This window comes from Salmo trutta, chromosome 31 (assembly GCF_901001165.1).
Source record: "Salmo trutta chromosome 31, fSalTru1.1, whole genome shotgun sequence".
Lineage (NCBI taxonomy): Eukaryota > Metazoa > Chordata > Actinopteri > Salmoniformes > Salmonidae > Salmo > Salmo trutta.
In genome coordinates, this window is record NC_042987.1 from 23,307,322 (window position 1) to 23,332,163 (window position 24,842).

General features: G+C 41.6%; 1 protein-coding gene across 9 annotated transcripts in view; it reads right to left on the reverse strand.

Moving 5' to 3' along the window:
- The window catches only part of astn1 (astrotactin 1), a 266,863-nt gene that overhangs the window by 204,512 nt on the left and 37,509 nt on the right, over nucleotides 1-24,842 (reverse strand). For 6 of the 9 annotated variants that reach the window (XM_029725718.1, XM_029725717.1, XM_029725715.1 and 3 more), the window contains exons 2-4: nucleotides 18,929-19,116; nucleotides 9,196-9,595; nucleotides 962-1,117 (exon numbers count right to left, since the gene is read on the reverse strand). In XM_029725718.1, the coding sequence (XP_029581578.1) occupies nucleotides 962-1,117; nucleotides 9,196-9,595; nucleotides 18,929-19,116 (744 nt within the window). The remainder of the gene's footprint in view (nucleotides 1-961; nucleotides 1,118-9,195; nucleotides 9,596-18,928; nucleotides 19,117-24,842) is intronic. The other 3 variants (XM_029725719.1, XM_029725716.1, XM_029725713.1) reach the window with 1 other exon arrangement.

Below are 24,842 nucleotides of genomic sequence, written 5' to 3' on the forward strand. Positions count from 1 at the left end.
GAGAGCAGAAGACCAAAGGCAGCTCACAACTCTTGAGAGACAGAGAGGCTTTTTTGCAGACATTGTATGCTTTTATTTTGTTATTGAATTAAGACCAAACAGATTGGATCTTTAGCATTTTCTGTCCTGAAAGTGATCAGCTCATTTATGTTCTGTTTTGACTAACAAGCTTCCTGGAATACCAAGTGAAAATGTCATTAGTGTGCTGTGTTAAGTACACTGCTCTCTCTGTTCTCAGTCTATTATTGATAAAAGGGTTTGTTGGGTTTCTTTTTTTTCTTCCTCAGCGAGCTTTGATTTAAGTTCTCATTATGGAGCAAAAGCCATTGCAGGTGCGTATTCACTATACAGGTTTTCAACCAAGGTCATAAAAGGAAACATTCTCCTAGGCTCACTGAGAGTCACAAAGCACATGAGGATAAGAATGCAAAGGAACAGTGTCTGAAACCAGTCGTGTTTGTTTCTCACAATTCACAAAATGAGATGGAAATGATATAATGGTAGACACTATATAACTGTAAAATGACTACACAACAGCTCTTTAGTTCACTAGCTTCCAATGAATGCTCAGTTTGTTGGTTAGCGTGACATTGCCATTTGTACCTCCCAATAACATCCTACACAACTAGAATTGCTTTTCTAACCTGAAAATAAACCATTCACACTTGTCAGTCATGGAGCAAAGTGGATTATGATCAGGGTCAACTGAACGAACTGGTGTCTCATTTCAGAATGGCATGCCCTCTTTTTCAAGTATTTTTCATGAGCTGCATCCCAAATGGAACCCTATTCCCTATATAGTGCAATACTTTTGACTAGAGCCCTATGAGCCCTTGTCAAAAGAAGTGCACTTTAAACGGAATATCGGGTGTCATTGGGACGCAGATCTAGTCTTTTACTGGTACACGTGACAATGGTCAAGAATGAGAGTGGATATGGATGAAATGGATGGATTCCTCACCACGAGTTTTGCTGGACAGACGTTGTTTGCGTTGGCCAGTGGAAGCGTTGTGGAGGAGGAGAGTATTCTGCTGCAGGTGATTGCTGTCGATGGGGCTGGTGGCGATGATGTTGTCCTTGTACTTGCTCATTAGGGACAACTTTGTATTGTCACTCCCTGATGATGACAGAACAATCATAATTAGGGAGAGAAATGAGAGATGAAAATAAACCCAATAAAACAAGACAAACGTGAAAAAGAAGCATGTCAGACAAAACGGAAGAGATTTGATACAGACTGGCAGAGACAACAACAAGTCAGTGTTCTTATAATGGTATAGGGCTTGAAACAGGGAATAATCTATCATTTCCTGTCACAACTAGATAACATTTTATTGGTTGGTGGGCTGGTATTTCTTAAAAAAAACAGTTATAAAGTGTGTAGAAAATATAATGGACCTATATACACTGAGTAAACCAAACATAAGAAACACCTTTCTCATATTGAGTTGCACCCCCCTACTCCTTTTACCCTCAAAACAAGCTCAATTCGTCAGGCCATAGACTCTACAAGGTGTCGAAAGCGTTCCACAGGGATGCTGGTCCACGTTGACTGCAATACTTGTCACATTCGTGTCAAGATGGCTGAATATCCTTTGGGTGGTGGACCATTCTTCATACACACGGGAAACTGTTGAGCATGAAAAACCCAGCAGTGTTGCAGTTCTTAACACAAACCGATGTGCTTGGCACCTACTACCATACCTCGTTCAAAGGCACTTAAATCTTTCTAAACTGATTAAAGTGTATTTAACAAGTGACATCAATAAGGGATAATAGCTTTCACCTGGATTCACCTGGTCAGTCTATGTCATGGAAAGAGCAGCTGTCCTTATTGTTTTGTACACTCAGTGTATTTTGCCCTAGCAGATTAAATAAACCCTTGCTCACCAGAATGTTCCTAATGTTGTGTATACTCAGTGTATTTGTAAATAAGATAATCTTTGAGAACTAACAATCACCCCAAAAAAACCTAGACAGTCATGGAGAATAAAAAATGCATTCAGGCCTCCATTGATTTTGTTATAATGTTTGAGTCAATAGCCATAAGCTATTGCACAATGTGTAAAATTGAAGGAAACTAGCTTTAAAACTGCACTTTAAAAAAAAAAAATATATATAACAATAAAGAGGCTATAAACAGGGGGTACCGGTATCGAGTCAATGTGCAGGGGTACAGGTTGTTGAGGTAATTTGTAAAGTGACTTTGCATAGATACTAAACAGTCAGTAGCAGCAGTGTAAAAACAAGTTGGGGTGTCAATGGTCCGGGTGGCCACTTCATGAATTGTTCAGCAGTCTTATGGCTTGGGGGTAGAAGTTGTTAAGGAGCCTCCTTTTGGTCCTAGGCTTGGCGCTCCGGTACCGCTTGCCGTGCGGCAGCAGAGAGAACAGTCTATGACTTGGGTGACTGGAGTCTTTGACAATTTTTTGGGCCTTCCTTTAACACCGCCTAGTATATAGGTTCTCGATGTCAGGAAGCTTGGCCCAGTGATGTACTGGGCCGTACGCACTACCCTCTTTAAATCAAATCAAATCAAATTTATTTGTCACATACACATGGTTAGCAGGTGTTAATGCAAGTGTAGCGAAATGCTTGTGCTTCTAGTTCTGACCATGCAGTAATATCTAACAAGTAATCTACCAATTCCACAACAACTACCTTGTACACACAAGTGTAAAGGAATGAATACGAATATGTACATAAAAATATATAAATGAGTGATGGCCGAACGGCGTAGGCAAGATGTAATAGATGGTATGGAGTACAGTGTATACATATGAGATGATTATTGTAGGGTATGAAAACATATAAAGCGGCATTGTTTAAGGTGGCTAATGATACATTACATCAGGATGGCATAGAGTACAGTATATACATATGAGATGAGTAATGTAGGTTATGAAAAGATTATATAAAGTGGCATTGTTTAAAGTGGCTAGTGATACATCTAATACATCAAGATGGCAAGATGCAGTAGATGGTATAGTGTACAGTTTATACATATGAGATGAATAATGTAGGTTATGTAAACATTATCTAATATAAATAATATAAAGTGGCAAGTGATAAATTGATTACATTAATTTTCCCATTATTAAAGTGGCTTGAGTTGAGTCAGTATGTTGGCAGCAGCCACTCAATGTTAGTGATGGCTGTTTAACAGTCTGATGGCCTTGAGATAGAAGCTGTTTTTCAGTCTCTCGGTTCCAGCTTTGATGCACCTGTACTGACCTCGCCTTCTGGATGTTAGCGGGGTGAACAGGCAGTGGCTCGGGTGGTTGCTGTCCTTGTGGTGTAGGTGTCCTGGAGGGCAGGGAGTTTGCACCCGGTGATGCGTTGTGCAGACCTCACTACCCTCTGGAGAGCTTTCCGGTTATGGGCGGAGCAGCTGCCGTACCAGGCGGTGATACAGCCCGACAAGATGCTCTCGATTGTGCATCTGTAAAAGTTTGTGATTGTTTTTGGTGAAAAGCCGAATTTCTTCAGCCTCCTGAGGTTGAAGAGACGCTGCTGCGCCTTCTTCACCACGCTGTCTGTGTGGGTGGACCATTTCAGTTTGTCCGGGATGTGTACGCCGAGGAACTTAAAACTCTCCACTACTGTCCCGTCAATGTAGATAGGGGGCTGCTCCCTCTGCTGTTTCCTGAAGTCCACGATCATCTCTTTTGTTTTGTTGACATTGAGTGCGAGGTTATTTTCCTGACACCACACTCCGGGGGCCCTCACCTCCTCCCTGTAGGCCGTCTCGTTGTTGTTGGTAATCAAGCCTACCACTGTAGTGTCGTCTGCAAACTTGATGATTGAGTTGGATGCGTGCATGGCCATGCAGTCGTGGGTGAACAGGGAGTACAGGAGAGGGCTGAGAACGCACCCTTGTGGGGACCCAGTGTTGAGGATCAGCGGGGTGGAGATGTTGTTACCTACCCTCACCACCTGGGGCCCGGCCCGTCAGGAAGTCCAGGACCCAGTTTGGAGGGTACTATGGTGTTAAATGCTGAGCTGTAGTCGAAGTGGAAGTGAGTGCTACAGGGCGGTAGTCATTTAGCTCAGTTACCTTAGCTTTCTTGGGAACAGGAACAATGGTGGCCCTCTTGAAGCATGTGGGGACAACAGACTGGGATAAAGATTGATTGAATATGTATGTAAACACACCAGCCAGCTGGTCTGCGCATGCTCTGAGGACGCGACCGGGGATGCCGTCTGGGCCTGCAGCCTTGCGAGTGTTAACACATTTAAATGTTTTACTCACGTTGGCTGCAGTGAAGGAGAGCCCGCAGGTTTTGGTAGCGGGCAATGTTAGTGGCACTGTATTATCCTCAAAGCGAGCAAAAAAAGTTGTTTAGTCTGTCTTGGAGCAAGGCATCGTGATCCGCGACGGGGCTGATCTTTCTTTTGTAGTCCGTGATTGACTGTAGACCCTGCCACATACCTCTCGTGTCTGAGCCATTGAATTGCGACTCCACTTTGTCTCTGTACTGATGCTTAGCTTGTTTGATTGCCTTGCGGAGGGAATAGCTACACTGTTTGTATTCGGTCATGTTTCCGGTCACTTTGCCCTGATTAAAAGCAATGGTTCGCGCGTTCAGTTTTGGCGCGAATGCTGCCATCAATCCACGGTTTCTGGTTGGGGAATGTTTTAATAGACGCTGTTGGTATGACATCACCGATGCACTTGTTAATGAACTCGCACACCGAGTCAGCGTATTCGTCAATGTTGTTGTTCGCAGCAATGCGGAACATATCCCAGTCCACGTGATCGAAGCAATCTTGAAGCGTGGAATCCGATTGGTTGGACCAGCGTTGAACAGACCTGAGGGCGGGAGCTTCCTGTTTTAGCTTCTGTCTATAGGCTGGGAGCAACAAAATGGAGTCGTGGTCAGCTTTTCCAAAGGGAGGGTGGGGGAGGGCCTTATATGCATCGCGGAAGTTAGAATAACAGTGGTCTAGGGTTTTGCTCGCCCTGGTAGCACAACCGATATGCTGGTAGAATTTGGGGAGCATTCTTGTTTTCAGATTAGCCTTGTTAAAATCCCCGGCCACAATAAATGCAGCCTCAGGATATGTGGTTTCCAGTTTACATAGAGTCAAATGAAGTTATTTCAGGGCCGTCGATGTGTCTGCTTGGGGGGGATATACACAACTGTGATTATAATTGAATAGAATTCTCTTGGTAGATAATGCGGTCGGCATTTGATTGTGAGGAATTCTAAGTGAGGTGAACAAAATGACTTGAGTTCCTGTATGTTGTTATGACCACACCACGTCTCGTTAATCATAAGGCATACACCCCCACCCTTCTGCTTACCAGAGAGATGCTTGTTTCTGTCGGCGCGATGCGTGAAGAAACCAGGTGGCTGTACCGACTCAGATAGCGTGTCTCGAGTGAGCCATGTTTCTGTGAAACAAAGAACGTTACAGTCTCGGATGTCTCTCTGGAATGCTACCCTTGCTTGGATTTCGTCTACCTTGTTGTCAAGAGACTGGACATTGGCGAGTAGTATGCTCGGGAGCGGTGCGCGATGTGCCCGTCTACGGAGCCTGACCAGAAGACCGCCCCTTCTTCTACGCCGTCGTTGTTTTTGGTCGCCTGCTGGGATCCGATCCATTGTCCTGGGTGATGGGCCAAACAGAGGATCCGCTTCGGGAAAGTCGTATTTCTGGTCGTAATGTTGGTGAGTTGACGTTGCTCTTATATCCAATAGTTCCTCCCAACTGTATGTAGTAAAACCTAAGATTACCTGGGGTAACAATGTAAGAAATAACACATAAAAAAGCAAAATACTGCATAGTTTCCTAGGAACGCGAAGCGAGGCGGCCATCTTTGTCGGCGCCGGAAGCGCCTTACGGTCAGATGCCGAGCAGTTTCCATAACAGGTGGTGATGCAACCAGTCAGGATGCTCTCGATGGTGCAGCTGTATAATGTTTTGAGGATCTGGGGACCCATGCCAAATCTTTTCAGTCTCCTAAAGGGGAAAAAGGTGTTGTCGTGCCCTCTTCACAACTGTCTTGGTGTGTTTGGACCATGATAGTTCGTTGGACACCAAGGAACTTGGTTGTTGTCCTGGCACCAAACTGCCAGGTCTCTGAGCTCCTCCCTATTGGCTGTTTCATCGTTGTCGGTGATCAGGCCTTCCACTGTTGTGTCATCAGCAAACTTAATGATGGTGTTGGAGTCGTGCTTGGCCACGCAGTCGTGGGTGATCAAGGAGTACAGGAGGGGACTAGGCACGCACCCCTGAGGGGCTCCAATGTTGAGGATCAGAGTGGCAGATGTGTTGTTGCCTACCCTTATCACATGGGGCGGCACATCAGGAAGTCCAGGATCCAGTTGCAGAGGGAGGTGTTTAGTCCCAGGGTGCTTAGCTTAGTGATGAGCTTTGTGGGTTCTATGGTGTTGAACGCTGAGCTGTAGTCAATGAACAGCATTCCTTTTGTCCAGGTGGGAAAGGGCAGTGTGGAGAATGATTGAGATTGTGTCATCTGTGGATCTGTTGGGGCGGTATGCAAATTGGAGTGGGTCTAGGGTTTCCGGCATAATGGTGTTGATGTGAGTCATGACCAGTTTTTCAAAGCACTACATGGCTACCGACATGAGTGCTAAGAAGCAGTAATCATTTAGGCAGGTTACCTTTGCTTTCTTGGGCACAGGGACTATGGTGGACTGTTTGAAACATGTAGGTATTACAAACTCAGTCAGGGAGAGGTTGAAAATGTCAGTGAAGACACTTGCCAGTTGGTCCGGCATGCTTTGAGTACACGGCCTGGTAATCCGTCTGGCCCAGCAGCTTTATGAATGTTGACCTGTTTAAAGGTCTTGCTCACATCTGCTCCGGAGAGCGTGATCACACAGTCGTCCAGAACAGCTGGTGCTCTCATGTATGCTTCAGTGTTGCTTGCCTTAAAGCGAGCATAAAAGGCATTTAGCTCGTCTGGTAGGCTCACATCACTGGGCAGCTCATGGCTGGGTTTCCCTTTGTAGTCCGTAATAATTTTCATGCCCTGCCACATCCGACGAGCATCACAGCCGGTGTAGTAGGATTCAATCTTCGTCCTGTATTGACACTTTGCCTGTTTGAATGTTCTGAGGGCATAGCGACATTTCTTATAAGCGTCCGGATTAATGTCCTGCTCCTTGAAAGCAGCAGCTCTAGCCTTTAACTCAGTGCAAATGTTGCCTGTATTTCATGGCTTCTGGTTGGGATATGTACGTAAGGTCACTGTGGGGACAACGCCAGTGACTGAGGTGGTATACTCCTCAATGCCATTGGATGAATCCTGGAACATATTCCAGTCTGTGCTAGCAATACAGTCCTGTAGCGTAGCATCCGTGTCATCTGGCCACTTCCGTATTGAACGAGTCACTGGCACGTCCTGCTTTAGTTTTTGTTTGTAACCAGGAATCAGGAGGATAGAATTATGGTCAGATTTGCCAAATGTAGGGTGAGGGAGAGCTTTGTATGTGTCTCTGTGTGTGGAGTAAAGGTGGTCTAGAGTTTTTTTTCCTCAGGTTGCACATGTGACATGTTGGTAAATTAGGTCAAACGGATTTAAGTTTGCCTTTATTAAGGTCCCCAGCCACTAGGAGTGTCGCTTCTGGATGAGCATTTTCTTGTTTGCTTACGGCCTTATACAGCTGGTTGAGTGCGGTCTTAGTGCCATCGTCGGTTTGTGGTGGTAAATAGATGGCTACCAATAATATAGATGAGAACTCTCTTGGTATATAGTGTGGTCTACAGCTTATCATCAGGTATTCTACCTCAGGAGAGCAATACCTCAAGACTTCTTTAATATTAGACATCACGCACCAACAGTTATTGACAAATAGCCACACACCCCCGCCACTCGTCTCACCAGACGTAGATGCTCTGTCCTGCCAATTCACGGAGAAGCCAGCCAGCTCTATATTATTCATTATTGTCGTTTAGCCACGTCTCAGTGAAACATAAAAATGTACAGTTTTTAATGTCCCGTTGGTAGGATAGTCTTAATTGTAGATCGTCCAGTTTGTTTTCCAATGATTGCACGTTGGCCAATAATACGGAGGGTAGTGGTGGTTTACCTACTCGTCAGCGAATTCTTACCAGGCACCCCGTCCTCCTCCCCCTTTTTCTCTGTCTTTTCTTCACGCGGATGACGGGGATTTGGGCTGTGTCTCAACAAAGCAGTATATCCTTCGCGTCAGACTCATTAAAGAAAAAATCTTTGTCCAGTTCGAGGTGAGTAATCGCTGTTCTGATGTCCAGAAGCTCTTTTTGGTCATAAGAGATGGTAGCATCAACATTATGTACAAAATGAGTTACAAACAATGCAAAAAAACAAACAAAATAGCACGGCTGGTTAGGAGCTCGTAAAACGGCAGCCATTTACCACTTTTAGTCTTGAAATCTTTGGTTGTTTATTACACTACTCACTCTGTTTAGCACATGACCTCGCATGTGAACCCTTAAAGAGATGGGTGGGGCTAAGGCTTAAGAGGGTGTGAACAATGCTGAATGGGTGTAGACAAAGAAGAGCTCTCCAGTAGGTATAAGTTTATCAACTTTCAAAGTAGAATTACTTTCCCATTGTTCCTCAACTGCAGTGTATGATATACCAATTTCTAACTCTGAGTCTCTATTTTATCCATTGTAAAAAACACAATTTTAAATGTGTCTACATAGGACCAAATACAGGTGGTGGGTCACGTACTGTACAGTATGTAATCAAGGTTTGAAATAATTCTGTTTTTGTCAAATACGATATCTGTTTGGGATTGTTGCTATTAATTTGCAGTGTACAAATTATTTATATCTATGTTCCGGCCCCCCAACCGCTCAAGAAAAAAAATCGTCCCGCAGCTAAATGTAAATGGGGATTGCGCTAGAGTGTTTCTGTCTGTGTTTGTGTGTGTGTGTGTGCGTGTGTGTAGTACTATACTTGTAAGCACCAGAAGTCCACACAAGAACAGTAAACCAACTAAAATTCAGAGAAGTGAGGACATTTTGCCGGTCCTCGCTTGTAAAAAGGTTATTTTAGGCTTAGGGGTTAGGGTTAGAATTATGGTTAGGGGTTGAGGTTAGGGTTATATTTAGGGTTAAGGTCAGGGGTTAGGGAAAATAGGATTTTTTATGGGAATCAATTGTTGGTCCCCAAAAAGTCCTCACAAGTATAGTAAGACATAGCTGTGTGTGTGTGTTTGTGCTTGTACCTACACTCACCAGGTGTCAGATCCATGCTGGCCTTGTCATTGCAGCCCTGAAGGGAGTCCAGGGTGCGTGTGACCTGGCTGGCAAATTCCTCTCCTCCGTTCATGCACTCTCTCTGCAGGTGGTGTCTCAGGTCAGTGATGTCATACTCGTAGCCATCCAGGATGGGAGTCTCTCGGATACTGAGTGTGCCGCTGGAATTGTGGCCCTGGCCCCTGGAGTTTCTCAGGCTCTCCCTGGCCTGGCCCCCCATCAACACCGAAGGGATGTAGTGGATCTCATTGGCCGCCTCTGCACTGGCGCTCTTCTGGGGCTGGGGCACACGGCGGCGTTTGCACCACCGCCTGCGCGTGTAGAGGATGAGGACCAGGCAGAGGATGGAGAGGAGCAAAGCGATCATGCCTCCCTGTGAACAAACACAAGGGGAAAGAGAAGGATGAATGATCGCCACTCTCAACTAAGAACTTCCCAAAGTCTCCAACCCACGTTGCTAGATTTGTAAAAACACCACTAGTGCATAGCAGAGATCCTTGAAGAAAAAACAATAGATCTTAACAACAGCGACAAGAAAACATCAAACAAACTCAAAATCCATATAATCACAGAGCATATCATGCAAAACAATGTAGATAATCTCCAAAGCATGGTGCATGAGAACAGCAGTGCTCTAGGAAGCATCATGGAGGAATAAAAACTGAAACCATTTAGGAGATATACCCTATACCAAGAGTGAGTCTATTAAAGCTGCTATCAGACTCTATCAATAATCTATCAATGAAGACTCTACTCTCGGGTTCAGTGGGTTCAGCGCTAGTAACGGTCTGATGAAATCTTCCACTTTGTTGCACATTTTAGATCTCAGCTCAACTAAATAATGAATGATGAGAAGATCAACAAAACATGTGAGGAAGGCGACAGAGACGACTCAACCGGAAATTGAAATTGAGAAACCCTGTTCAGATGCAGACTGATATCCGAGGATCATAAAGAGAGTGCTTCACCTGCTCGCATAAATTTGAAATGGCAAATGTAAAGTCAATTTGCATAAGTTGTTTGCTTATTCTGCATAGTCAAGGACATTAACAAATGATGCCTTAATATAGGTCACGTATGCAGCAAATCTGTATGCAGTTTTGGGGGGAAACGAAAGTTAAAATAATTTATTTCGTATTGATTACTTTTTTAGTACTTTCAAAGTCATTGAGCTATTCCAAACTGGAATGAAGCAGAAAGATAACTAGGCCAGAGAGTTACCAGGAGATATACCCATAAGTGTTCCCACTCTAGTGCATACTGTAGCACACAACAACTCAATCAATGGGCTGGTACATAGGCCAACACATTCTTCAGAGGTCAATTGAAAATCTGCCACCAAATGCAATTAGGCCCAACCATTTGCATTAGCCACAATGCAAATCTTTAGGTAGGGGAAACTTGTGTAATTTTGTACATTACAGGCAATCAAATAGTGGACTAAGAGGGCCTGTCTCTTTTAATAGAGTCAACAAAGCCAAACCAAACATCAAAGGATGCCAGTATTTCAGGCTGTAATCCATTTATGTAAGGGTTATGCTTTAATGGAATACTATAGTTTCAATAACGTATAATTCTGTAATGTAACTCATCCTGATTAGGCATGGCATTTTGTATACAGAAGACAATATACAGTATATATATGCGGCGGTGCTTTGCTGGTGGCACTGTCTGTGATTTATTTAGAATTCAAGGCACACTTAACCAGCATGGATACCACAGCCTTCTGCAGCGATATGCCATCCTATCTGGTTTGCACTTAGTGGGACTATCATTTGATTTTCAACAGGACAATGACCCAACACACCTCCAGGCTGTGTAAGGGCTATTTGACCAAGCAGAGTGATGGAGTGCTGCATCAGATCCCCTGGCCACCACAATCACCCGACCTCAACCCAATTGAGATGGTTTGGGATGAGTTGGACCTCAAAGTGAAAGAAAAGCAGCCAACAAGTGCACAGCATATGTGGGAACTCCTTCAAGACTGTTGGAAAAGCATTCCTCATGAAGCTGGTTGAGAGAATGCCAAGAGTGTACAAAGCTGTCATCAAGGCAATCTCAAGAATCTCAAATATAAAATATATTTTGATTTGTTTAACAATTTTTGGTTACTACAGTACATGTGTTCTTTCATAGTTTGATGTCTTCAGTATTATTCTACAATGTAGAAAATAGTAAAAAAATAAATAACAAAAAGCCTGGAATGAGCAGGTGTCCAAACTTTTGACTGATACTGTATATATATTATTTTTATGTGCATTTACCCCTTTTTTGTGATATCCAATGTCTTGTCCCATCACTGCAAATGCCGTACGGACTCGGGAGAGGCAAAGGTTGAGAGCTGAAACACGACACAGCCAAGCCCCACTGCTTCTTGACACACTGCTCACTTAACCCAGAAGTCAGCCACACCAATGTGTTGGAGGAAACACTGTACAATTGGTGACCGAAGTCAGCTTGCAGGCACACAGCCCACCACGAGGAATTGCTAGAGCGCGATGGGACAAGGACATCCCGGCTAGCCAAAACCTCCCCTAACCCAGACGACACTGTGCCAATTGTGTGCAGCCTAGGATTGAACCCCGGTCTGTAGTGACGCCTCAAGCACTGCGATGCAGTGCCTTAGACCACTGCGCCACTCGGGAGGCCCTTAAAATATAATTTCAGTTCATCCAAATCGTCTAACCTATCAGTTTCATCTAACTATTCATCTAACTATTCAGTGTTAAATGCTTATAAATAATATTTAATGACAACAATGAAATCAAATGTGACAATTATCAGCATGATTTTTTTACGGTTTATGATCCATTTCTGATTTTGACATTGAACATTTTTGAAAGTTAAACCCCCATTAAACACACAGCACGATGGGGTTTTGTTGGAATGGGTTATTAATGAAATTAACTTAAATCATTTAATTCAACTTAGAATATTTCATAAAAGCCAATATCGCATGAAGGCTGCCATTTTTCTTATTAAGGACACATTCAAGTCTCCTGCTGTATTGCAAGGCATAATCATTAAAGAAGATATGTTCTTGAGAGATTCAGAATGTACAAATTGTACCTCATGAAAATGAAATTAATTAGTAATCCATTCATAATATATAGAAAAACTCTCAATTTGATATAACAACTGAGAGAACATAAAACATTTACTAGCTTAGCTTAAGAGTTCTGATTCTCTGCAAGACTGTCTACTTTTTTCCAAACTTTGACTAGCTAGCTTCTAGTCTAGTTGTATTTTCTATATGATTATGTGAGAATTAGTTAGATTGACAGACAACATTGTGCCATTGGTTGCTAATGTAGGTTAGCTGATACAACTGAGTTTACAACATACTTTTAAAAATCCCCATATCCTCTTCAATTGAAAACCAACATCCACCCAAAAACCTTAGAAATTGAGTAAGGCTTTCCCTACACATACAGTACTTAAATAGATCAATTGATAAGTCAGCTGTGATTTGTAGCAAGGCCTTGACATTTTCTATGGCTGTTCCTTTGGATATTTAAAAAAAAAATGTGGATACTACCCTACGGAATAGCCGGAAGAGAGACACAAAAAGAAACCTTTAGCCTTCACAACTATAAACACAATATTTTATTAAATATTTTGGTTTAGATGACTCTAACTGAATTTCCTCTTCCTTCCTTCCTCCCGGGTGGATATGTGTGGTCCCCTTAAATTGTATATCATTACAAACTAAAATGATCTTTTATCATTAATCTTTATTATGTAGCCAGTAAATCTTCAAGTTCAGGGGCTTATGCTTGCATTAATGAATGGGTCACTGCATGTCTGCTTGCCTTATCTGATCTGGATGGCATTTGTGGAGTAAATGAGAGTGGAAAGAGGAAATAGTATTTCCTTTCAAGGGTGTGAGTGGCTATAAAACAAGGTATTATCAGGCACTTAAACCAAAAGTGCAAGGGTCTGAGGGGGTGCCCAAAGGAAAACCGTTGGTAATGTTGTGAAGGACGTCTTGAGTCCAGGCCCCGGCCGGGCCAATTATTTCTGAATTTCTTATGTGATATTTTTTCATTGAAAGTATGAAATGTTTGTTGTTGGAGTTATTCCTTCTGATCGCCTTGCTCTATCGTATCAAACAGCAAATGAAGAGTTATAGTCACATTGTTTTGAGTTTTTCTGATCAACTACATTTTAAGTATCCATAATCTCTGCCTGCTCTTATACTATACCTCTGACCAATAAAAAATACATGTATTTCTTCTACTCACATCTGCATCCAATTTCTTAATGTCATGCCATCGCCATGCTGCCAGTTTTTCCAGAAACTCGATCCCCTTAATTCCCATCAGGTTAACCCTGAATTTACAGCAGCAAGACGGAGCACTAGCATGTTTACTAAACGCTATACTGGTAAAAGGTGTGACGTTCAAAATGTATAGGTGCCGAAGGAAAACATTTAAGACTTTAATTACACCATGGAGTCTAGATTTATTAGTTCAGGCAGGACACTGGAGACTAAGACCTTAATTCAATGGAAACGTGTCACGTCCTGACCATAGTAAGATGTTATTTTCTATGGTAGAGTGTGACAGGGGGTGTTTTGTGTTTTTCTATGTTTTGTATTTCTATGTTTAGTTTCTAGTTTTTCTATTTCTATGTTGTTTTCTTTGGGATGATCTCCAATTAGAGGCAGCTGGTCCTCGTTGTCTCTAATTGGAGATCATACTTAAGTAGGTTTTTTTTTCCCACCTGTGTTGGTGGGTAGTTGTATTCTGTTTAGTCTATGTACCTGACAGAACTGTGAGCTGATCATTTTCGCTTTTGTTATTTTCTTTAGTGTTCTGCGTTAAAATAAATTTCATCATGAGCACTCAACACGCTGCGCTTTGGTCCCCTCGCTGCGACAGTCGTTACAAAACGGGCTGATTATACCACCAGGTATAGAAAAACCCAGACTTGTGGAGTCCCGGTCAACCTAAAGGTTATTCATGTATTTGCTTGTTATGTCAAATCTCCAATAAAATTCAATAGATTTATGTATTCCCCAGCCTTTAAAATATATATACAGTGGGGCAAAAAAGTATTTAGTCAGCCACCAATTGTGCAAGTTCTCCCACCTAAAAAGATGAGAGAGGCCTGTAATTTTCATCATAGGTACACTTCAACTATGACAGACAAAATGAGAAAAGAAATCCAGAAAATCACATTGTAGTATTTTTTATGAATTTATTTGCAAATTATGGTGGAAAATAAGTATTTGGTCAATAACAAAAGTTTATCTCAATACTTTGTTATATACCCTTTGTTGGCAATGACAGAGGTCAAACGTTTTCTGTAAGTCTTCACAAGGTTTTCACACACTGTTGCTGGTATTTTGGCCCATTCCTCCATGCAGATCTCCTCTAGAGCAGTGATGTTTTGGGGCTGTCGTTAGGCAACACGGACTTTCAACTCCCTGCAAAGATTTTCTATGGGGTTGAGATCTGGAGACTGGCTAGGCCACTCCAGGACCTTGAAATGCTTCTTACGAAGCCACTCCTTCGTTGCCCGGGCGGTGTGTTTGGGATCATTGTCATGCTGAAAGACCCAGCCACGTTTCATCTTCAATGCCCTTGCTGATGGAAGGAGGTTTTCACTCAAAATCTCATGATACATGGCCCCATTCATTCTTTCCTTTACACGGATCAGTCGTCCTGGTCCCTTTGCAGAAAAACAGCCCCAAAGCATGATGTTTCCACCCCCATGCTTCACAGTAGGTATGGTGTTCTTTGGATGCAACTCAGCATTCTTTGTCCTCCAAACACGACGAGTTGAGTTTTTACCAAAAAGTTATATTTTGGTTTCATCTGACCATATGACATTCTCCCAATCCTCTTCTGGATCATCCAAATGCTCTCCAGCAAACTTCAGACGGGCCTGGACATGTACTGGCTTAAGCAGGGGGACACGTCTGGCACTGCAGGATTTGAGTCCCTGGCGGCGTAGTGTGTTACTGATGGTAGGCTTTGTTACTTTGGTCCCAGCTCTCTGCAGGTCATTCACTAGGTCCCCCCGTGTGGTTCTAGGATTTTTGCTCACCGTTCTTGTGATCATTTTGACCCCACAGGGTAGGATCTTGAGTGGAGCCCCAGATCGAGGGAGATTATCAGTGGTCTTGTATGTCTTCCATTTCCTAATAATTGCTCCCACAGTTGATTTCTTCAAACCAAGCTGCTTATCTATTGCAGATTCAGTCTTCTCAGCCTGGTGCAGGTCTACAATTTTGTTTCTGGTGTCCTTTGACAGCTCTTTGGTCTTGGCCATAGTGGAGTTTGGAGTGTGACTGTTTGAGGTTGTGGACAGGTGTCTTTTATACTGATAACAAGTTCAAACAGGTGCCATTAATACAGGTAACGAGTGGAGAACAGAGTAGCCTCTTAAAGAATAAGTTACAGGTCTGTGAGAGCCAGAAATCTTGCTTGTTTGTAGGTGACCAAATACTTATTTTCCACCATAATTTGCAAATAAATTCATAAAAAATCCTACAATTTTGTCTGTCATAGTTGACGTGTACCTATGATGAAAATTACAGGCCTCTCTCGTCTTTTTAAGTGGGAGAACTTGCACAATTGATGGCTGACTAAATACTTTTTTGCCCCACTGTATATTTGTGATGTCTTCTTATTTCAATACGTTGTAAATTATTTTTCATTCTCTCTCTTTATAATGTAAATGAGATTACAATATTTAGGGAACTTTGAAATGTACTGCAATGACGCACTTTGCTGCTTTATCAGTGACATGTGGTTAGAGCATTGGGCCAGTAACCGAAAGGTTGTGAGATTGAATCCCCGAGCTGACAAGGTAAAAAATCTGTCGTTCTGCCCCTGAACAAGGCAGTTAACCCACTGTTCCTAGGCCGTCATTGTAAATAACAATTTGTTCTTAACTGACTTGCCTAGTTAAAGGTTAAATAAAATGTCCTACTACTGGCATGTATGTCTCTTTAAAAGGGTGGCTCCATGGGTGGTGGTGCACGGTGTTAGAGGTTGCTTGTTGTTCCCTCTGCCTCTGGGCTAAAAGAGAGCTGAGGACATGTGTCTCGACTTGCAGGAGCTCACCTGCGGCTGAACATGGAACACAAGGTAACTCATCCATTATGGATGATGTTCAGGCAGAGAAGCAAAGGGCACTGTGGTCACCTTGTGGCAGAGGGAGCACACCAGTAACTTGAAACTTTGAAACACAACTGCAAAACAAGTATGTAATACATTAAAGAATCTTTGCAGGAGAAAAAAACCCAAGTCTTTCAATCACATTTACTCACTTCAGCTGGAATGGCCACAAGGCGAGGGAAATCCCCCTTCTGGTGACAAAACTGAGTTTGGAGCAGTTCAGTGAATTTGCATGTCTATGAGATTGAACTGTGCATGACAGTGTAGAATCCTGGCTGTGTAGAATCCTGGCTAGAATCGTTGGCCATCGAGCCATCCTGGTGGCTGCGGCGTATGGCGGAACAATGGAAATGGCTCAATGACAGGTGTGGTGTAGAGAGAGAGTGGCAGTTGGTGGGAGAGAGATTGCTGGGGCTGCACGTATCCACAAGGAGCTAACGAAGTGATGCAACGCTGGATTTATAAGGCCGCCCTCCAACCGAGCCACAAGCTGTAGCGAGCGAGGCCGGAGCAGGAGCACAGCGCAGCAGCCATCTGTTGCTAGGTCTGTCCTATCTGCATGCTAAGCCTTTCACACCTCCACAAGAGCTTTGTGAATGTATTGTCAAGCAGCAATTAGCATGAGTAGATAGCAAGGGGAATAGAAACAGGGAAACAACGACCAAATGGATGTTACATTTAGATTTGGAGGAAAAAATGGGATGGTAAAAACAAAGTTACTGGCAGACCACCATTGCACACAAAAAATGTACTGAAATTAGATATGAAAATGTTGTCCTCTTTCAGTCTACTTTTTCATTGTGTACTAATGCATGCAAACCATGCAGAGGAGACTCAAGGTCAGTACATTATTTGACATGTGTCTGTGCAATGTACCTAGTAGCTACTAGAATCATTTTTCTAAAACTGAATAATTTGTTCAAATGTCTAGAAGTACTGTCATCCATCTATGTAGCCCAAACCTTTCATTGTACCATGTCCATATGTACCAAGAAATGCACCAAGTTCTAATACTTATATTAGAGCAGTGCAAATAATTGGAAAGTAACATCCTTGTTAAAACCTGTCTGGGCTAGGGGGCAGTATTTTCACGGCCAGATGAAAAACGTACCCAGTTTAAACGGGTTACTACTCTGGCCCAGAAACTAGAATATGCATATTATTAGTAGATTTAGATAGAAAATACTCGGAAGTTTCTAAAACTGTTTGAATGGTGTCTGTGAGTATAACAGCACTCATATGGCAGGCAAAAACCTGCGAAAATTCCAAGCAGGAAGTGGAAAGTCTGAGAATTGTAGTTCTTCTTTTGATTCTCTATCGAAACTACAGTGTATGTGGGGGACGTTGCACTCCCTAAGGCTTCCATTGGCTGTCTAAAGCCTTCAGAAAGTGGTTTGAGCATTTTCCTGTCACTGGGCAGATAATAGGAGCTCAGTTTCTGAGTGGACTGCCTGGCAACAAAGGGATTGGATATGCTCGGTCCCGCGAGCGCACCCCTCCTTCTTTTTCTTCTTGAATGAATATGCTATTGTCCGGTTGGAATATTATCGCAATTTTACGTTAAAAATACCATAAAGATTGATTTTAAACAGCGTTTGACATGCTTCTAAGTACGGTAATGGAACATTTTGACTTTTTGTCTCTCGTTCCGAGCTCGCGCGTTATGCCTTTGGATAAGTGATCTGTACGCACGAACAAAACGGAGGTATTTGTACATAAATATGGATTATTTCGAACAAAAACAACATTTCTTGTGTAAGTAGCAGTCCTGGGAGTGCATTCTGACGAAGATCAGCAAAGGTAAGAGAATATTTCTAATACTAATTCATAGTTTAGGTTGCCCCGAACTTGGCGGGTGTCTGAATAGCTCGCCGTGATGGCTGAGCTATGTACTAAGAATATTGAAAAATGTGCTTTCTCCGTAAAGCTATTTTAAAATCTGACACAGCGGTTGCATCCAGGGGTAGTCTATCTATAATTCTTAAAATAATTGTTATATATTTTGTCAACGTTTATGATGAGTATTTTTGTAAATTGAGGTGCACATTCACCGGACATTTTGGTGGGAATACATTTTCTGAACATCACGCGCCAATGTAAAATGCTGTTTTTGGATATAAATATGAACTTTATCGAACAAAACATACATGTATTGTGTAACATAATGTCCTAGGAGTGTCATCTGATGAAGATCGTCAAAGGTTAGTGCTTCATTTAGCTGTGTTTTGGGTTTTATTGACACATGTCCTTGCTTGGAAAATGACTGTGTGATTATTTTTGTCTATGTACTCTCCTAACATAATCTAATGTTTTGCTTTCGCTGTAAAGCCTTTTTGAAATCGGACAATGTGGTTAGATTAACGAGAAGTTTATCTTTAAAATGGTGTAAAATAGTTGTACGTTTGAGAAAGGTGAATTATGACATTTTGTTGATTTTGAATTTTCCGCCCTGATATTTCACTGGCTGTGTCCCCAAGGTGGGTCCCACCTAGCCCATAGAAGCTAAACATCATGATCAAACATCACAATAAAACACCCACCCCCCCATTCCAACCCCAGCCAGCAGAGTACCGTACCATGACAGAGATGTGGAGGATGCGTAGCTCCTCCTCGGCAGAGTCGCTGGCAGGGTCGTCTGTGACGGAGAGGCCGGGGAGGTTCTGGCTGCCATCTTGGTGGTGGATATGAAAGAGCAGCGTGCCGTTTTCCAGCCACTGTTGCCGCCATCGCACCAGAGGAATATCCTCAGAGTTTCCCGTGATCTCTGCCAGTCAAACAGGACACACAGATAATGGATGAGTCAGTGACGATGCATTTTCAACAATTCATTTCACAAGCTTATCATATGAGTGAGCGAGGAGTATGGTACCTGGGTTAGGAAGCATATTATACTGAATTATCAGTGCATAACAATTTCTGAAATCATATGCCCTTTTACGAAAACCCATTACATTCTTTGCCAGCAGGGTAATAACTATTACCCTAGTATCTATTACCTGTGTACCTATACACTGAAACATTCAGTTCCTTAATTGTGATCTAACTGAATGCTTTTAATTGAGTTAGTGTACTGTAACTAGGTTTATCTGACACTGATTACTGATGGTACTGTGCCGCAGCAGAATGGGATCTCCCGGTAAATAAGATTTAGGGGCTAGATTTAACCTAGATGCAAATGATCTGACAAAGTGACAGGGCACTTTTTACGCAGAGAGTTCCCTCCAGGGTCTGGTTCAGCATGAGAGTGTTATTAATGAGCCCATCGCTTCCCTCTCTGCATGGGACCACCAACCAACCAGCACAATTAGTGTACCACTATTATTTGTGTACCCCCTCTAATTGCACCATAATAATAATAATAATAATAATAATAATAATAATAATAACTGGATGGTAAAATATTCTATATGTGTAGGGAAGTATTTAAACACTTGCTTAGGTCCAACCTCTGATCTTTCCAAACAAGTAAAGTTGTGGGGCTTGCTTTGGCTCTTTAAATGTATTTTTGTGGTAATGGAAGAAGATAAAAAAGTTGTACTTCACTATTTAATGCAAAGCAGTTACATACACTGTAGTTAGTTAAATGTAGTAAAATAATTGGTCGGATTACTTTGATAGACTACTACATCAACCAGATTACTTTGGATTGTGGGGCAGTTAGATTGAAGAAATGTCTAAACTACAGTAGTTGCGTGTGAAAACTGAAAGAAGAAAGATGTAACCCAAAGAGATCTTCTGTCAGAAGATGGGAATTAAAGGCTGGATCATGTGGACCAAACTCTTAGGAAAGCAAAGCAACTCTGAATCACTCATGATGTGGGTTTCAGATACATAGATGCACTATTTACTTTTGTAAAACATTCAGTGTAAATTAAGTTTGATTTTAGTTGAATGATGATTAGAAAGTTTTAAGCTATACTTTGGGGAGAGAAATATGATGGTGAATCTATTGATGACAACTGTTTAAAAGTATTTTTGTGGTAGTTGAAGAAGTATGTAGAATAGGTTCATATGTAGACCTACTGATAGCTAGCTGTAGTTCTAAATAATAAATAAACTCTTTAGGCTAACAGTGATCACTGAAAAGTACATTTCCTGAAGAAAATGTGGTGTGCTTGCAAGCTTGTTTTAAAGTCGATATGGTTTTAAATAAGTTATAGTAGTGGTAGTGACTGCAGTAGTAATGGTGGTGAAAGGTTATAGTTTTAAAAGTAGGGAGATGAAAAGATTTATTCATTGATTGATTGATTGATTGATTGATTGGTGGATAAGATAGCCTGGACATTTGAAAGTTGGTTTGGTGTCTCTAGCGTCAAAACTATGAAATAACACATATGGAATCATGTAGTAACCAAAAAAGTGTTAAAAGTTCAAATAGCCACCCTTTGCCTTGATGACATCTTTACACACTCTTGGCATTCTCTCAACCAGCTTCATGAGGAATGCTTTTCCAACAGTCTTGAAGGAGTTCCCACATAGGCTGAACACTTGTTGGCTGCTTTTCCTTCACTCTGCGGTCGGACTCATCCCAAACTATCTCAATTTGGTTGCGGTCGGGGGATTGTAGAGGTAATTTCATCTGATGCAGCACTCCATCACTCTCCTTGGTAAAATAGCCCTTACACAGCCTGGAGGTGTGTTGGGTCATTGTCCTGTTGAAAAACAAATGACAGTCCCAATAAGCCCAATCCAGATGGAATGGCGTATTGCTGCAGAACGCTGTGGTAGCCATGCTGGTTCAATGTCACCAGCAAAGCACCCTCACACCATAACACCTCCTCCTCCATTGTTTAAGGTGGGAAATACACATGCGGAGATCATCTGTTCACTCACACCGCATCTCACAAAGACACAGTGGTTGGAACCAAAAATCTCAAATTTAGACTCATCAGACCAAAGGACAAATTTCCATTGTCTAATATCCATTGCTCGTGTTTCTTGGCCCAAGCAAGTCTCTTCTTCTTATTGGTGTCCTTTAGTAGTGGTTCCTTTGCAGCAATTTGACCATGAAGGGCTGATTCACACAGTCTCCTCTGAACAGTTAATGTTGAGATGTGTCTCTTACTTGAACTCTGTGAAGCATTTCATTGGGCTGCAATTTCTGAGGCTGGTAACTCTAATGAACTTATCCTCTGCAGCAGAGGTAACTCTGGGTCTTCCATTCCTGTGGCAGTCCTCATGAGAGCCAGTTTCATCATAGCGCTTGATGATTTTTACGACTGCACTTGAAGAAACTTTCAAAGTTCTTGCCAATTTCCAGATTGACTGGCCTTCATGTCTTAAAATAATGATGGACTGTCGTTTCTCTTTGCTTATTTGAGCTGTTCTTGCCATGATATGGACTTGGTCTTTTACCAAATTCTGTATACCTTCCTACCTTGTCACAGCACAACTGATTGTCTTAAACACATTAAGAAGGAAAGAAATTCCACAAATTAACTTTTAAGAAGGCACACCTGCTAATTGAAATGCATTCCAGGTGACTACCTCATGAAGCTGGTTGAGAGAATGCCAAGAGTGTGTAAAGCTGTCATCAAGGCAAAGGGTGGCTATTTGAAGAATCTCATATATAAAATAGATTTGTTTAACACTTTTTTGGTTACTACATGATTCCATATGTGTTATTTCATAGTTTGATGTCTTCACTATTATTCTACAATGTAAAAAATAGTAAAAATAAAGAAAAACCCTTGAATGTGAAAACTGAAAGAAGTGCGATGAGAAGTGATCGGGTGAAATTTGAAGCGAGTGAACCCAGACAGCTTCACTCTATCCAATAAGAGCAGCAGGATCAACGTATAGCCCGTCCTTCTCTTTATAGACAGGAAAACTAGCCAGTTGAATATTTTGGACATGGAGCACAATCCTGAGAAGGAGGTCGATGTGTTGTCGCCTTGGCTGTCTCACCCTCATCACATTTTTTGCCAACTCTGCCATGTGCTCCTCTGTGTCTGTGAGTATCCATAGCAATGCCTCCGTTTGGGCAGCTCCTATTACTGCATGGTCGGAACAAGAAGCACAAGCATTTCGCTACACTTGCATTAACATCTGCTAACCATGTGTATGTGACCAATAAAATGTGATTTGATTTGATATTTGATGAGACATTAGAGAGCAGTTAGCTGACGATAGCTAGCTACTTTTCATCACTCTAAACTCCGATAAACAGCTGCAGCTTGGTTGGTAGAAGATATTTATGTTCAGATTTTTTTATTTAAATAGAACAGCAGTAGACAGAGATTTCATCTGCAAAACGTTTTAGTCTAACTTCTTGGGGGAGTGGTCAAAATGGCAGTTTCTAAGATTCATAGAAAACATACTTGATTCAGTTACTAAAACAGGTGTAACGTTTGATTGGTAAGATATACTTTGTTCCAATGCCAGATTTGAATAGCAGAGAAGTAGACCAAGATGTCATACCCTCTTGAGTTTTTATTCAAAGTCATGGAAAAGTTGTTAACATTTCGGTTGGGATTTTTTTTAATGCGGTTACAAAAACAGCTGTAAGGTGTGAGAACAGAAATTACAAGATTATGTTATAATACTGTTATTGCATCAAATGGTTGTTTTATGCAACAGAATCGGGGGGGTTTAGAACACTATCATCTGTGTGTGTGGACTGAAAGTGGGCCTCTGGGAGATTTAACATTGACAGTAGATTCACGATGGATTAGTGATAAGACAACATTCCATTCTATGATTAGTGTCTGTGTGCCTGTCTGTCAGTAACAGGGAGAACCAATCTCCAGTTTCTTTAAAGAAAGGATTTAGTATTCTAGGTTGCATAAGTATTTTTGTACAAGCAAGCAGTAAATGAACTAGAGACAGATTTTTGGCGCCATGTAAATCTTGATGTCTGTTGCATGAGAGCAAAATGTACCTTTATATAAATTCTCTCATCTGTGATTTGTCATGAACATCCAGGAGGATGGACTGTGCTATAAAATGCTGTGGCTTAGTACTGCTGGTTGGGCTCTCAACGAATCACCTACGGGAGGGTCGTTGACAAACTCCAATACTGCAATAATTAAATAATAAAGTTGACTTGTTTTGAATACATTTTAAAGTCTCCTTTTGATTAGAATAATTCCACGACAAAGGTTTAATTGGTAAGAGATATTTTTGTTCCGACTTCAGATTTCAATAGCAAAGAAGTAGGAGAATATGTCATACCATCTTACTTTTTGTATAACTTGTTGGGAAAGTGGTATAAATGTCAGTTGTTTATAAAAGTTTGAGGAAATGTCTTTGACACGGTTAGTTAAACAGCTGTATCGTTTGATCGGTATAATATATTTTTGTTCCGAGTTCAGATTTGAAAAGCAGAGAAGTAGATGAAGATTTCATACGCTCTAACTTTTTTAAGTTGTTGGCAAAGTGGTCAAAGTAGCTGATTTGTGGCAAAAGTTGCACTGTTGCATTTACAGTGAATGGAATGTTGGACGTGATGATGTAACAATGGGGCCTTGGAATGCTGAGGAAATAACATGAAAGTGGATGGAGGGCAAAAAGATGAACAAAAAGCTTAATATTTTAAAATGTATAAAAAATATCAAAAAGTTTCGTACAGGCACACTATTCCAGACGGATCTGCACGTTTCAAGTTTGAATGACGTTTCTAGCTTCAACGGTGTAAGATGAGTAGTGTTGAAAAGAATAATAATAACTATAAGTCAGATGTTAAAGATGGGTTCTCTTGCTTTGCAAGCCCCATTAATAATATTTAACTTGTAAAGTACATTTCCCCAAAATATAGTCAATTCTAGAATACGATCTGTCGAGCAGAGTAAAACGAGTAAGCTTTCACCTGTCCATTACGAATCCGCCATAGGTCTATTCAATTCAGTTCTGCAATAAAAGTTATCAGAGCAAGGAAAAAGGCAGGGAGAGAATCCTGACTACTTGAGAATCTATTTTACGCTGGGTTAATCGTTGCATTAAAATCTCCCCCCACTATGAGATGACTGTCATGGAACTGTAGCAAAGAGTCACTGATGGAAGCCAAGAACATGTTGTTATACTCATTTGGGGGCATAAATTCAAGCTAAAATAAGTTCCACATGATTTACGGTCACTATTACAAAAACAAATTGTCCACAAGAATCATTCCCTGAGACATCGACAGAGATCTGGAGTTTTCTATCCACCAAGATCAAAACTCCCTTTGACTTGTTTGCAGCGCATGAATGGATGACTATGTTACAGTATTTGTTTTGGAATCTGAGCACATCATTATCCAACAAATTAGTTTCCTGAATCAATGAATGAATACTTGCATGCGGTGTAAATATTCTAAACTTCAAGTATGTTTGATTGGCACATTCAAACCTCTTAAATTCAAGCTCATAACATTCAAATCAGTCATTGGAACATGCACAGTAGATTGACATCAGTAAGTAGCAGGCATGGCTGTGCAAACAGAGGGAAGTTGAATGGTAGCTGACCAAAAAAAAAGACAAACAAAAATATGCAATGGCTGTAAAGATTAAA